The sequence below is a fragment of the Mycteria americana genome, chromosome 25, assembly GCF_035582795.1.
Source record: "Mycteria americana isolate JAX WOST 10 ecotype Jacksonville Zoo and Gardens chromosome 25, USCA_MyAme_1.0, whole genome shotgun sequence".
Taxonomy (NCBI): domain Eukaryota; kingdom Metazoa; phylum Chordata; class Aves; order Ciconiiformes; family Ciconiidae; genus Mycteria; species Mycteria americana.
The window spans coordinates 2,379,817-2,393,487 of record NC_134389.1 but is presented as its reverse complement, the minus strand read 5'-3'; the positions used below and the strand labels follow the sequence as shown (position 1 = coordinate 2,393,487).

The following is a 13,671-nucleotide window of genomic DNA, read 5'->3' as shown; positions in this document are numbered from 1 at the left end:
GGGCCGAGGGCACCGCGTGCCCGCGCGGGTGGTGGGGTCACCCCAGGCAAGCGCCCAAGGGAAGCCCGGGGACCCCCAGGATCGGGCAGAGCCCTGGGGCCACCAGCATGGCCACCGGTCCCTGGATGCCCGCGGCCAGGGCGCAATGCCGAACACCACAGGCACCGGGGCGGTGGTGAGGGCCACCGTCCTCCCCCACCGCCACGTCTCAGCCCCGGAGCGTCTCCCGGGGGGCTTTTATTACCCTGCAGCAGACGACGGTCATCTTACAAACCACATCACGCCACCGCGGCTCCGGTGGCGTGCGGGGAGCCGAGCCGCTGCCGCTCTGCCGGAGGGAGGACGAGCACCGTCCCCATCATCTCCCTGGCTGTGCTGGTACCACCGGGACCTTCCCTCGCCTCCTTCCCCCTCGGGGAGCCACCGAGGTCCATCAACGTGCCGGATCTGGGCCAGCCAGGGTGGCCCTGTGCCCCGGCACCGTCCCTCCTGCCCCGGCACCGTCCCTCCTGCCCTAGAAATCTGGGACCGAGGGGCCACATCCCGCCGTCCAAGCTCGCCTGAAAAAGTCACCAGCGAAGGGACCAGCCTGACCTCGAACCACCCGCTGCCACCCCTGCTCCTTCAGCGGTGACGTCTCCCAAGAGAGCGGGGCTCAGCTGGGGCACGCAGCGAGCGTGCCAGGTCTCAGAGCCACGCACCGGGGTGGCCCACGAGCCCCAGGGGGCTGGCACGAGCCCCCCGCTGCCACCCCTCCCTCAGCCCCCATCTCTCCGCTGGTTCAATTTTGCTGCTTTGGAGAGGGAAGAGGGGAGGGGGGCGGGGGGGAATAAAAAATAAAAAAAAAAAAAAAACCCAACCACCACCCCACAGAGAGAAAGAGAAGAAGAATCGCCCAGAAAATGAATAAATATTTCAATTTGAGGCGCAATCACGGCGAGTGATTGAAACGGGGGGAAGAATAATGGGTTTCATTTAGATAAGATACAGAAAATTATTTAGTGAGAAATGAAGAGTGATGAAACCCATTCAACATCTTTGTGTGCAACGACATGAATGGCACCGCTGCCCCCCCCCCCGCACACACGTGCGCACACGACCAGCACGGCCCCGGCTCCGGGAACCCCAAATTTTGCCCCCCAACAACAGCGGGACCCCCCCCCCCAGCACCCCTGTTTAGAGCAAGGCTCCTCTCCGAGGCGAGAACAAAACTTAGATGGTGGGGACTGCCACGGGACGGGGCTGCTCGGGGGGGACCGGGGGGTCACCGCGGCCCTCGTCCAGGGATGTGACCCCCCCCATCCCCGCCACGCCGGAGCCCTGGGCTCGGCCATCCGGCTCTTCCCTCCACCGAAGCGGCGATGCCGGAGCTGGGCCCCTCTCGCCGACGACATCCACATGGCACCGGGTGGGAGAGCGGGCGCTTTTGTTCCTGGGAGGGCAGCGGAGCCCTGCGCGGGGGAGCCTGGGATCTGCCCCCCCGGCCCCCTAAGAAGCTTTGCACGCTCCTTTTAAACCCTGGGTCGACTCAATTTTTTTTTTTTTTTCCCCTCCTCCTGGCATCTTAGCAACGCCGCCCCCTTAATTAAAAATTAGATTGGATTTTGCAGCAGGGAAGGAGCCGGAGGCCGTGCAGGGGCTGCAGCGGCGCAGGGCAATGCCCGGCTCCAGCCCTGCGGAGGGACGAGCCGGCTGAGACCTCGCGAGCTCGCCGCACGCATGGCACGCTTCCCCTCGGGCGGCGGGGCAGGGAGGCCCTGGGGGGCAGCGGAGCTGTCCCCCCCACTCCGCTCCTCTTGCTCTGCGTGACCTTGGCCGAGCAACCCCCCCGTGCCTCAGTTTCCCCGAGAGGGCACGGCGCAGCCCTTTGGGGGTCAGAGAGGGACCTGGGAGGGGGGCTGGGGCTGCCCCCCCGCTTGCAGCAAGCCCTGGAGAGCAAGTGGGGGGCAAGAGGGTGCCCCCCGCTCCCCCCGGCCCCTCTCCCATGGGCTGCCCGGGTCAGGAGCCGGGGGTCCTGGCTGCCCCCCCAGAGTTACCCCCTCCGCTCCCTGCGGGGGGACGGCAGCCCCCCCTCGGCTCCCCGCCACCATCGCCATGTGCGGGCCGGGTTCCCCCGTCACCCTCAGCCCCGGGTCCCCCCAGCAGCTGGGGTGCCCGTGGCCGGGTCCCCACTGCTGGGCCACCCTCCTGACCCTGGGGTCCCCTCGCCTGCCCGACACCCGCAACCCCCCCCCGTACCCCGACTCCTCCGGCCTTGCCGCCACCTCCCCGGCAGCACCGGGCCCTGGGAGCCCCGCGGAACCGGGATGGGGGGGACCGGCACTCAGACTGGGGCGGGGGGGGGGGGGGGGGGGGGGACGACGACAAGACCTTGACCCCACACCGGAGCATCCGACAGGACCAGGACCGGGACAACAGACGCAGCCCCGGGGTGGGGAGAACCGGACCCGGCTCCATCAGGACCCCCCCAACAAGGGGTGGGGGGGTCCACGAGGACCGGACCCGGGGTACCAGCACCCGGGCCCGGGTCCTCCGGGCTGGCAGGACGGGGTGTGGGGGGGAGGGGGTGGGGGACGGACCCCAGGTGTCCCCCCCCCCGGACCGAACCGCCGGTTCCGGCGGGACGAAGCCGCCGCGTTCCCCGGCCGGACCCGCTCTCATCCCACCGCGAACGGGCGGCACCGGGAGGGACCGGAGCCGCTTCGCCCGAGCCGAGCCCGGGGCTGGAGCGCTGCCCGCGGAGTTGGGACGCGCACTTCGGGCGGCCCCGCGCTGCCGCCGCCCGGTACCCGAGAGCCGGTGCCCGGTGCCGGTACCCACCTTGCCCGTGGGTATCGGCGAGAGTCAGAAGGCAGAGGAGGAGGATCCGCATGCTCCCGTCCCGGCCGCGCTCCGGGCGGGGGGCGCGGGGGGTGGCCGCTGCCCCGCTCCGCCGCCCCGCTCGGCCCCGCGCCCCGGTACCGGCACCGCTAGAGCATGGCCCGGGCGGGCAGGGCCGGGGAAGGGCGGCGGGCCGGGCCGGGCCGGGCCGGGCCGGGCTGGGCTGGGCCGGGCTGGGCTCCGCTCCGCCGGCTCCGCTCCGCGCCGCGCCGAGCCCCGGAGTGCGCGGCCGGGGGGCGGGGCGGGGCGGGGCGGGGAGGGGGGGGCGGGCGGGCGGGGGCGTGTGCGGGGTCCGCGTGGGCGGGTTGGGGTGTGGGGGCGCGGGTGGGGGTGCGCACAGGCGTGTTGGGGTGTGTGCGTGCATGTGGGGGTGTGTGCATGCGTGTTGGGGTGTGCATTGGTGTGTAAGCGCATGTTGGGGTGTGCACACGCGTGTTGGGGTGTGTGCGTGCATGTGGGGGTGTGCATTGGTGTGTGCGTGAGTGTTGGGGTGCGCACACGCGTGTTGGGGTGTGTGCATGCGTGTTCGGGTGTGTGCATGCATGTTGGGGTGTGCACATGCATGTTGGGGTGTGTGCATCCATGTTGGGGTGTGCATTGGTGTGTGCGTGAGTGTTGGGGTGCGTGCATGTTGGGGTGTGTGCATGCATGTTGGGGTGTGTGCATGCGTGTTGGGGTGTGTGCATGCGTGTTCGGGTGTGTGCATGCATGTTGGGGTGTGCACATGCATGTTGGGGTGTGTGCATCCATGTTGGGGTGTGCATTGGTGTGTGCGTGAGTGTTGGGGTGCGTGCATGTTGGGGTGTGTGCATGCATGTTGGGGTGTGTGCATGCGTGTTGGGGTGTGTGCATGCGTGTTCGGGTGTGTGCATGCATGTTGGGGTGTGCACATGCATGTTGGGGTGTGTGCATCCATGTTGGGGTGTGCATTGGTGTGTGCGTGAGTGTTGGGGTGAGTGCATGTTGGGGTGTGTGCATGCGTGTTGGGGTGTGTGCATCCATGTTGGGGTGTGCATTTGTGTGTGCGTGAGTGTTGGGGTGCGTGCATGTTGGGGTGTGTGCATGCATGTTCGGGTGTGTGCATGCGTGTTCGGGTGTGCACATGCATGTTGGGGTGTGTGCATGCATGTTGGGGTGTGCATTGGTGTGTGCGTGAGTGTTGGGGTGCATGCATATTGGGGTGTGTGCATGCATGTTGGGGTGTGCACTTGCGTGTGCGTGCATGTTGGGGTGTGCACATGCATGTCGGGGTGTGCATTTGTGTGTGCGTGAGTGTTGGGGTGCGTGCATGTTGGGGTGTGCACATGCATGTTGGGGTGTGTGCATGTGTGTTCGTGTGTGTGCATGCACGTTGGGGTGCGTGCTTGTGTGCGCGTGAGTGTTGGGGTGCGTGCATGTGGGGGTGTGTGCATGCATGTTGGGGTGTGCATTGGTGTGTGTGTGTGTGTGTTGGGGGGTGTGCACATGCATGTTGGGGTGTGCACATGCATGTTGGGGTGTGCATTTGTGTGTGCGTGAGTGTTGGGGTGCATGCATATTGGGGTGTGTGCATGCATGTTGGGGTGTGCACTTGCGTGTGCGTGCATGTTGGGGTGTGCACATGCATGTCGGGGTGTGCATTTGTGTGTGCGTGAGTGTTGGGGTGCGTGCATGTTGGGGTGTGCACATGCATGTTGGGGTGTGTGCATGTGTGTTCGTGTGTGTGCATGCACGTTGGGGTGCGTGCTTGTGTGCGCGTGAGTGTTGGGGTGCGTGCATGTGGGGGTGTGTGCATGCATGTTGGGGTGTGCATTGGTGTGTGTGTGTGTGTGTTGGGGGGTGTGCACATGCATGTTGGGGTGTGCGCTTGTGTGTGTGTGCGTGTTGGGGTGTGTGTGTGCGGGTTGGGGTGTGTGCATGCATGTCGGGGCGTGTGCTTGCATGTATGTGCATGGTAGGGTGTGTACATGCATGTTGGGGTGCATACCTGTGTGTTGGGGTGTGTGTTTGCCTGGGTTTGCACGCTGGGGCTGCGTATCCCCACGTTGCTTTGCACGCTGGGGGGTTTGCACGTGTGTGCACGCGTGCATGCCCGTCGGGGTGTCTGTGTTCGTGTGTGTGCGCGCGGGCGCGCGGTCAGGGTTTGTCGTGTGTGCGTGCACGTGTTCGCGTGCTGGCGTGCACGTGTGCGCATGCGTGTCGGGGGTGTGCGTGTACACGCGTGGGAGCGTGACGGGGTGGGTTTGTGCTTCTGCGTGTATCCCCGTGCGTGTGCCTCTGTGCACGCGTGTTGGGGGGGGGGGGGTGTGCGCGTGCGTGTACACCCCCGGGCGCGTGCACACCGTGCCTGGCTGGGGCTGTGGACCCCGCAGCACCCACCCGCGACCCCGCAGCACCCACCCGCGACCCCGCAGCACCCCAGGGCAGAGCGCGCGGGGGCCGACGCCGAGCCCCTCGCCCTCGCCTCCCCTCCCGTCTCCCCGGCAGCTTCCCCTCCCCACGCCGCGCACGCTTGCAGCCTCTCCTCTCGCTATTTCTCTTCTGAAAACTTTCTAAGCTCCAGCTAAAGGCCCTGGATTTCAGCGCCTCCAAAAATCCTCTTGCCCGCGGGCTCCCGGGAAGGGAAGCTTTCCAAGTCGAGTGGAGCGGGCTAAGCCCTCGGTGGAGGCAGCAGCTTCAGCTTTCATGGTGTGTGTGGGGTTGGGTTTTATTTTTTTCTCTATTTTTTGGGTTGTTGTTGTTGGGTTTCTTTTTTTTTTTTTTTTTTTTTTTTTTTCTTAAATAGAATTTCTAACCCTGAGGGTTTTAGAGAAAACATTGTAAATGGGAACCAGCGCCGGGCTGCCTGCCTGAGTCAGCGGCATCTCCCGCGCTCCGATGGCTTTGCCAAAGGGGTACGAGAGCGGCGCTGGCCGGCCCGGGGTGACGCGGGGCAGGAGCTAAGGCCGCTGAACCACCGCAGGCCGTAGCAGAAAAGGCCGATTTGGGGGCTCTGGCAGGGATTTTCTTTTTTCCCGCTGGCCGCGGGGCAGCCTGGGGTCCCGCACGCTGTCCCGGTGGCTGCGGCCGCGAGTCGGCTCGTCCCTCGCGCGACACAGGAGGCGGCTCTCGGCCGGCGCGGGGCACCCGGCTCCCCCTTGGGTCCCTGCAAGGGGCTCCAGGCTCCCTCCTCTTCCTCGGGGCCTTCCTTCAGCTGTCGATTTTCTCCAGGGATCCGCTGCTCCCGGGTGGTTTCACCCAGGGACCCCCCCCAGACGGAGCCGGGGACCCCCGAGCCCCTCCCGGCACAGCCCCCGGGGGCACCGGGAGCCTTCGTGGCGGCCGCGCAGGGCTCCGAAGCGGCCGAGATGGACGATTGCAATAAAAAAGAGATGAAAATAAAGGATGTTTTATTAAAAGTGATAACAGCGGCTCTCCTCGGGAGGTGGCTCGTGGGCGACGCAAGTTGCGTCCGGGTCGGCACGGGGGGGATGGGAGGTGTCGATGGGGGGGAGCGTGGCCGTGCCATCCCCGGCGTGGCCGTGCCATCCCCGGCCGTCGCCGTGCCCGTGGGCTTCTCTTACCCCAAATCCGGCCAAACTCTTCCCTCGGCGCTGGAGGGTCTCCTGGGGCTCGAGGGGCCCCGTGGAGCTGCCACCCCCCCCAGCCACCCGGAGGAATTTGAGTAGGAGAGGAGATGGCCGCGGAGTCGAAAGAAATATGAAGGAGTTTGTCGAGCACGGAGGAAGGGGAGAGAGGTCAGGGAGGAGCGGCGGCGGCGGCCGGGAATTTGCTGACGGGAGGAGAGGAGAAAGCCGCTGCGTTCGCTGCTCCGGAGCGGGGGTGGCCGAAGCCGGGGACCGCGCTGGGGGGCGAGGGGGAGCAGCAGAGGCAGCCTGGGACCCCCAAGCCCCCAAAACCTTGGCAGGTGGCGGGGGACAAAGTCCCCGTGGGGCAGCACGGCCCGGCCAACTTGGCGATGGGCCCATCGACCCCGGCGTCAGGGCGGGTTGAGCAAGCCCATCCTGGCGGTGAGCTCCGGCCATCGTGGCCCCGGGGGGACGACCTTCCCGGCACGGTCCCCGCCGCGCGAGGCGAGGGGTCCCTCCTCCTGCGTGCTGTCCCCAGGCTGCGGCGGGGTGCGGCCGGCTGGAGGGGGGGTACACGGCACCTCCCAGCACCGCGCGGAGCCGGGACTGGCATCGGCAATTTGTTTTCTCCCGCTCGCCGAGCGCCGGAGGCAGAACAGGATCTCCCGCGGTGCGTGGCGGGCCGTGAAAGCCCATCTGCGCCAATAATAATAACAATCATAATGATATTTATACAGAGCCTAATGTCTCCGAGCAGCTTCCAGAACCCATTTGGAGGCAGCCGCTCGCCTTTCCTCATTACCAGCGACGCGCCGGAGCGGAATGGCTAACGAAGCTGCTCGTTAGCCGGCCCTGCTCCGCGCCGGGTCAGGACCGGGGGTTCCTGGGGGGGGTTGCAATGCCCGATGCTCCCGCCCCGGCCGAGGCGGGGCGGAGGGGAAGGGATTTCGCTTCCCGCTCGTCGGGGCGCAACGATGGGGAGCAGCAAAATCATTTGAGATGGTTTTTGGCTTCTGAAAAGCACCTCGGCGGGGAAAGGCAGGCGAATTCCCTGCTTAAATAAGCCGTCAGGCCGGAGAAATCTAGACCCCAGCCCTTCAGACCCATGTTAGGTCTCTTTAATATTATTATTTTTATTTTTTTTTTGGTAAAAGCAATTACGAGGAAGCCTCTTTGCCTGTGTTTGTACGCTCCCGCCGGCGTGACCTCTATTCCCTGGCAATTAACTGCCTGCCAGGAGGGGCTGCGGCGGGCGCTGCTTGCCCGGCTCCTGCCTGCTCGGCGGACGGTGATTTGCGAAGAGCTTGCAGGAAACTCGATTTCTTAAGGAAAGGCAGCTTCTCTCGCCTCCCCGGCCTCCTTCCCCCTGCCAATAACCTCTCAACTCCTTGGCTGATTTAAAACAAATTTCACAAGCGGGTCAAAGTCACGAGGATAAAGGAGCTGGGGCAAGAGGGGGGCTGGGGAGATGGGAGCTGTCGGGACTCAGCTCCGTATGAGACATCAGAGCATCCCCGGCGGGCGCTGCCGGGAGCCGGGCGCCAAACCCTCTACAACTCGCTGATGCCGTTTTTCTTTAATTCCTTTATTTTTTGGAGCACAGATGAGTCCCGGGGAGAGATGGTGGAGGTGGGACTCCAGCCCGGGAGCAGCTCCCAGGGGACCAGACGCTCTGGCTTCCCCAGCCGGGTTTCGGGGTGGGTGCTGGGTGCCAGCGGGTGCTGGGTGCCAGCTTGCAGCTGGTCCTCATGGAGGCGTTTGCTAAACGGACACCAAACAGATGGGGACGTGCCGGGGAGCCCCTGCGGGTCCGGCGTGCCGCGGCATCCCTCACCGCCTCGACGGTTGCCGTTCTCGGCCGAGCCAGGGCGGAGGCAGGCGGGCAGGGGGGCAGCGCCCTCGATCCGGCCGCAGGCAGCGGGCGAGGGTGACCCAGCCCTGCCCTGGCCATCGGGACCCCATCCCCAGCACCCCAAACCGCTCGGCCAGCCGCCCCCCCTGACAGCGCCTTGGACTAATCCTGCGCTGGGGGAAAATCCGCTCTCCTTCCCCCCAGCCCCAGCCGGCGGCCGAGGACCGAGCCTGTTTTTCCAGCACTAATCCTGTCCCCGCAACCCGCTGCCCGCGCTGCCCGCGCTGCCCGTCCTTCCCCGGCTGCTCCCCGTCACCGCTATCGGGGTTTCCTTGCATCTCCCCAGGCACCGCGGACCTGTCCCTTTGCCCCTCGGTGCCTCAGTTTCCCCGTCTCCCAAATCCCGCTGCTCCCTGGTGCCGGGCTCAGGCAAGGAGAGCCGATTTGGGTGTCAGGGGGTGAAAAGGGGACACAACCTCGCCCGGCACCTCTGGTCGCACCCCTCGGCGCAGGCCCCCGGGGACGACGAGGTGCCGTCTAGCCGGGGATTCGGCCGAAACGCCGCCTCCACCATCGCCCCGGAGCTGGTCCGGCCCCGGCTCCGAGCATCGCCTCCCGCCGGGCGCCGGCGCGAGCAGCCATCGCAGGGGTGCCACTGCCTTATAATATTTATTTTTTCCCCCTCACGCTAATTTCTGGCGTGCGCTTACATCTTCTAACGAGGGTTTTATTTGTCGTGTTTGTTTGTTTGCCTCCCGGGCTCGGCTCTCGGACAGAGGTGCTAATAAAGCAGACATCTGTCACCAGGGATTAGATTGTGTTCTTGTTAACACGCTGTTTCCTTTAAATAAATAATTGTCCCCCAAACCGGCTTTCAATTATTAAAGCAAACACTGGCGCAGGCCTGGCGCACGGGTGATGGGCGAGCTGGGCTCCCGTGGGGACCTGGCGGAGCGGCCGGGGTGGCCTCGGCGCTGGAGCGGATGCAGGAGCGGCCCCAGGGAGCCCCGTCCCCGTCCCCGTCCCCTCCGCGGGGGCAAATCCGGTTCTTCCGCCACGGATAACTGTGCAGCATCCCCGTCTCCCGTTAAACCCCCGCTCTTGCACGTGAATTTTCCTCTTTCCTGCCTCCCCCCGCCAAAATTCACCATCCTCCACCAGTGATTTAATTGTCTCCGTCGCAGGCTGTGCCTCGTGGCGGGGAAGGCACTTCCCCATCCCATCACCCCACGAGGTCGAGCCGTGCTTAACGTATTATTTTAATCAGCTCCTCTCCCGGAATAAGAGGCAAAGTGATTCATTGAGAGCGGCTGCGATTCCCGCGCGCCGGTGGCGGGGAGAGGGATGGTTAAACCGGAGGAGTCGCCTCCCGGGGCTCGTGACTTCGTGCTTCGCCTCTGCGGCGGGGTCGCGGCTGTCACGCTCCTCGGGCGACACTTTAATTACGCCCGGAACCCGGTGGAAATATGGTTCTCGGCGCGCTCGAGACGTCGAGAGCAACCCCAGGCTGCTGGCAGGGAGGATTTAGGCTTGTTGGGGGAGATGGAAACGCCCGCTTGCCGGGCGACGGTTATAACGGCAATAAAGCATAGGGCCAGGGCGGTGCGCCGCAGCCGGCAGGCAATAAAGCACGGGTAAGGAGCCCGGGGCCGCCGCGGGGTGCTGGGGGTGCTGGGGGGAGCGCCCCTGGGTTTGGGGGAACCCCTCTGACTCCCTCCTGCAACGGGGAACAGCGGAGCAGGGCTGGGAGCGGGCGCTGCTTCCCCAGGCATCGCTGCGGGAAGCTGCCTGACGCTGGGGTCACTGCGGGAGCCCGGGATCGCTGCCTGATCCTGGGATCGCTGCCGGACCCCGGGATCGCTGCCTGATCCTGGGATCGCTGCGGGAGCCTGGGCTCACTGCCTGACCCCAGGATCACTGCCCGACCCTGGGATCGCTGCCTGATCCTGGGATTGCTGCCTGACCCTGGGATTGCTGCGGGAGCCTGGGATCGCCGCCTGACCCCGGGCTCGCTGCCTGATCCTGGGATCGCTGCCGGACCCCGGGATCGCTGCCGGACCCCGGGATCGCTGCGGGAGCCTGGGCTCAGTGCCTGACCCCAGGATCACTGCCCGACCCCGGGACCGCTGCCTGATCCTGGGATCGCTGCCCGACCCTGGGATCACTGCTGGACCCTCGGATCGCTGCCTGACCCTCGGATCGCTGCCCGATCCTGGGATTGCTGCAGGACCCTGGGATCGCTGTGGGAGCCTGGGATCGCTGCGGGAGCCTGGGCTCAGTGCCTGACCCCAGGATCGCTGCCCGACCCCAGGATCACTGCCTGATCCTGGGATTGCTGCCCCATCCTGGGACCGCTGCAGGACCCTTGGATCGCTGCAGGACCCTTGGATCGCTGCCCGACCCCGGGATCGCTGCCCGACCCCGGGATCGCTGCCCCATCCTGGGACCGCTGCAGGACCCTTGGATCGCTGCAGGACCCTCGGATCACTGCCTGACCCCGGGATCGCTGCCCAACCCCGGGATCGCCGCCTGGCCGGTGCCTGTGGCTGGCAGGAGGGTGCTGGGCACCCCGGGGCGGGGACAGTGACAGTCCCTCTGGGAGCAGAGGGCAGAGCAGGACCCGTCCCGCCCGGCGCCCAGCGGCTGTCGGCCGGGGCAGCACCAGGGACGCGCTGGGGATGAGACGTCACGGCGAAGAGAAACCCTCGGGTGTCCTGGCAGGGCTCTCCTGCCTAATCGTCCTTATTTGCCCAGGCCTAATTCATAAATCAGCAGGCGCGAGTAATTTCCCCAGGAGAGCGTTTAGACGGGAGATTGAATGAGTAATTTACTGGGAACATTAAGACGGCACCAGATAACTTATTTATGAGAACTTTTTGACAGATCTGCCACTCAATAATTTATGCCGTGCAGCATTTAGTCAGGGTCACCAGTAAATAATTCACTTATTATAAACTATAGAAGGTTTTATGAGACGCTGAATTATTATCTCGCACTGGATTTGGGGCCGTAAATATGAAACCGATGACGGCCCGGTAACGGAGGCGTCCCTGGATGGGGGGTGCTGAGACCTGACGCCGCGGCACGCTCAGCGCAGGGGCTGTGCTGGGATGCGGTTCGGTCCTGCTGGGTGCCGGGGGGCTGCCGGGCCCCGCGGGGGCTGCGGTGGCCTCTGGGAGGAAGAGGCATTGCCACATTTTGGGGCGGCTGCTTGTGCAACGGGCGAGGAAACTGTTGGTTTTTTTTTTTTTTCCCCTATAAAAGCCCCTTCATATCCTTGAGGGACTTTTAGAAGAGCAATCGTGGCTTTCCCTGGCTGGGGAAACTGAGGCAGGGGAGCCACCGCTCCCGCAGCCCTGCATAGGGGCTCATCGCTGCCATGGGTAGGGTCCCTGCACAGCGGTGATGCCGGGGGGCTCAGACCCCACTCCCTGCCCCGCTGAGACCTCATCCCCCGGCTCGGTGGCTTTGTCCCTGGTCATGACGTGGATGGTGGCCACCAGGATCAGCAGCGGCCCGAAGACAGCAGCTACGAGATACCCCTTCACCGCGCAGTAGCCGTCCCGCACCCCGCACGCCCCCGGCCCCCCGCTACCTCCCGGGGGCTGCCCCCCGCCTGTGCCCTGCGTTGTGGCATCTCCAGCATGGGGCTGGCTTGCTCCCCGGGGTCCCACGGTGCTCCCGCTGCGTCCTCCCGCGTCACCGGTCCCAGTGGCCGTCTCGGGCGAGCCGCCTGCGGGCGCAGGGCACGGCCTGAGCCGCGGGGCCAGCGGCTGTTTCAGGGACAGGGGACCGGCCCCCACTTTGGGGGGGTCTGGGTGTCACCGGGGCTGGGTGCAGTGGGTGCAGCACCCCAGGGGGTCTGGGTGCCACGTGGGCTGGGTGCAGCGGGTGAGCGCAGGCACCGAAAGAGGAAGGGGAATTTCTCCGCCGACCACACGGCCATTCTGGGCTCCTCCGCATGGTCAAGGGGCGGATGGCGTGGGATGGGGGGGCTCGGGAGCTCACGCGGTGGCAGCCCACCCCCATGGGGACATGCCCGGGGTGGACCGGAGCCAAGCTTGGTCCCCACGACCCTCCTCCCTCCGTCCTCGGACTCACCGTGAACCAGCAATAAGTAGGAAAAGGTCTTTGGGTTGGTGGGGTCAAACAAGGTGTCCACGACCACCTCGTACTTCCCGCTGTCGCCCAGCTTCAGCGGCCTGATCTCCAGTGAGAGGTTGGTGGGGTGGATGAGCAGCCGGCCACGGAAGTCGGACAGGTAGTTGACGGCGAACATCTTCTCCCTGGGCTTGGCCTCGGCGATGTGGGTCCCCCAGGACCTCCAGGTGACCCGCGCGATGTCCACAGACGTGGGGTGCGGGGCCGGGAAGAACAGGGACTGTCCCTCCAGCCCCTCCAGCAGCTTGGTGCCGCAGCAGAGACGCAGACCTGCAAGGCACCGGGTGCCACGAGATGGTTGTGGGGTGGGGGGGGACAAGGATCGTAAGGACAAGGGTGGCCTCCATCTCCCCCCCCCCCCCCCAAAAAAGCACCCCAAAGCATCGCTAGGGATGGATGCTGGTGCAGCCAGGATGCTCCAGCCCACCTGCCCTGGCACCCCAGCCCTGCCCGCGGCAAACTGCCCGCCCCGGCCCCACCAGCATCCTTACCCCCGGCCGCCGCTAGCAGCACGCAGCAGAGAAGCGTGGCCCCGGCTCCAGCCATGTCCCCTCCTCGCCGGGGGGCTGAGCGGGTGCTTTGACTCCCGGTCAGCGGGGCTGAGCTCCACAGGGACAGAAAACTCCCCGGGGCTGGCGGCAGCGCTGGCGGAGAGGGATCGCACAAGGCTGACGGCCGGGAAGGACACGGGTGCTCGTGGGGCGAGGGAAGCGGTGACTTGGCGGGTGGGACGGGCTTCACGGAGGAAGCGGCGGCAGCCGGTGTTTGCCAAGATGTGCCAGGGCCTGACTCTGCCCTGGGATGAGCAGGAGAGAAAGGGGAAGCTCCCGCTTCACCCGTAGCCATTGCGGATGGTGAATAACCCGGCGGAGGCGACGGGACCAGCGGCGGAGGGGCGGCGGGGGTTTCAGATCCTGCTTGCGGGATGTCCCCGACCGGGGGGCACGGGCAAAGCTGGGGCCGGGGTCCTTCCCCTGCGCATCCCGGCCCTTTTCCCACGGGAACCAGCTGGGAAGGGGGACGCGGCCGCAGGCGCTGCCCCCCAGCCCAGCTGAATTTTAGCTGGGGCTGGGGGAGGCTCAGGCGCTGCGTGCGACGCTCTCGGCGGAAACCCGCTTTCGCCCGCACGCAGTCCCCGCAGCACCCGTCCTCCAGCCCCGTCCCCCGCGCAAGCGAAGGCTGGCACCCCCCGACCCCTTCCCCCGGTGCTTCGGGATCGGCGCACAGAGC

General features: G+C 65.9%; 1 protein-coding gene across 1 annotated transcript in view; it reads right to left on the bottom strand.

Moving 5' to 3' along the window:
• The window catches only part of KIRREL1 (kirre like nephrin family adhesion molecule 1), a 28,154-nt gene extending 25,039 nt beyond the window's left edge, over nucleotides 1–3,115 (bottom strand). The window contains exon 1 of the mRNA XM_075525233.1: nucleotides 2,821–3,115. Within this exon, the coding sequence (XP_075381348.1) occupies nucleotides 2,821–2,872 (52 nt within the window). The 5' untranslated portion in view covers nucleotides 2,873–3,115. The remainder of the gene's footprint in view (nucleotides 1–2,820) is intronic.
• Between the last annotated feature and the right edge of the window lie 10,556 nt (nucleotides 3,116–13,671).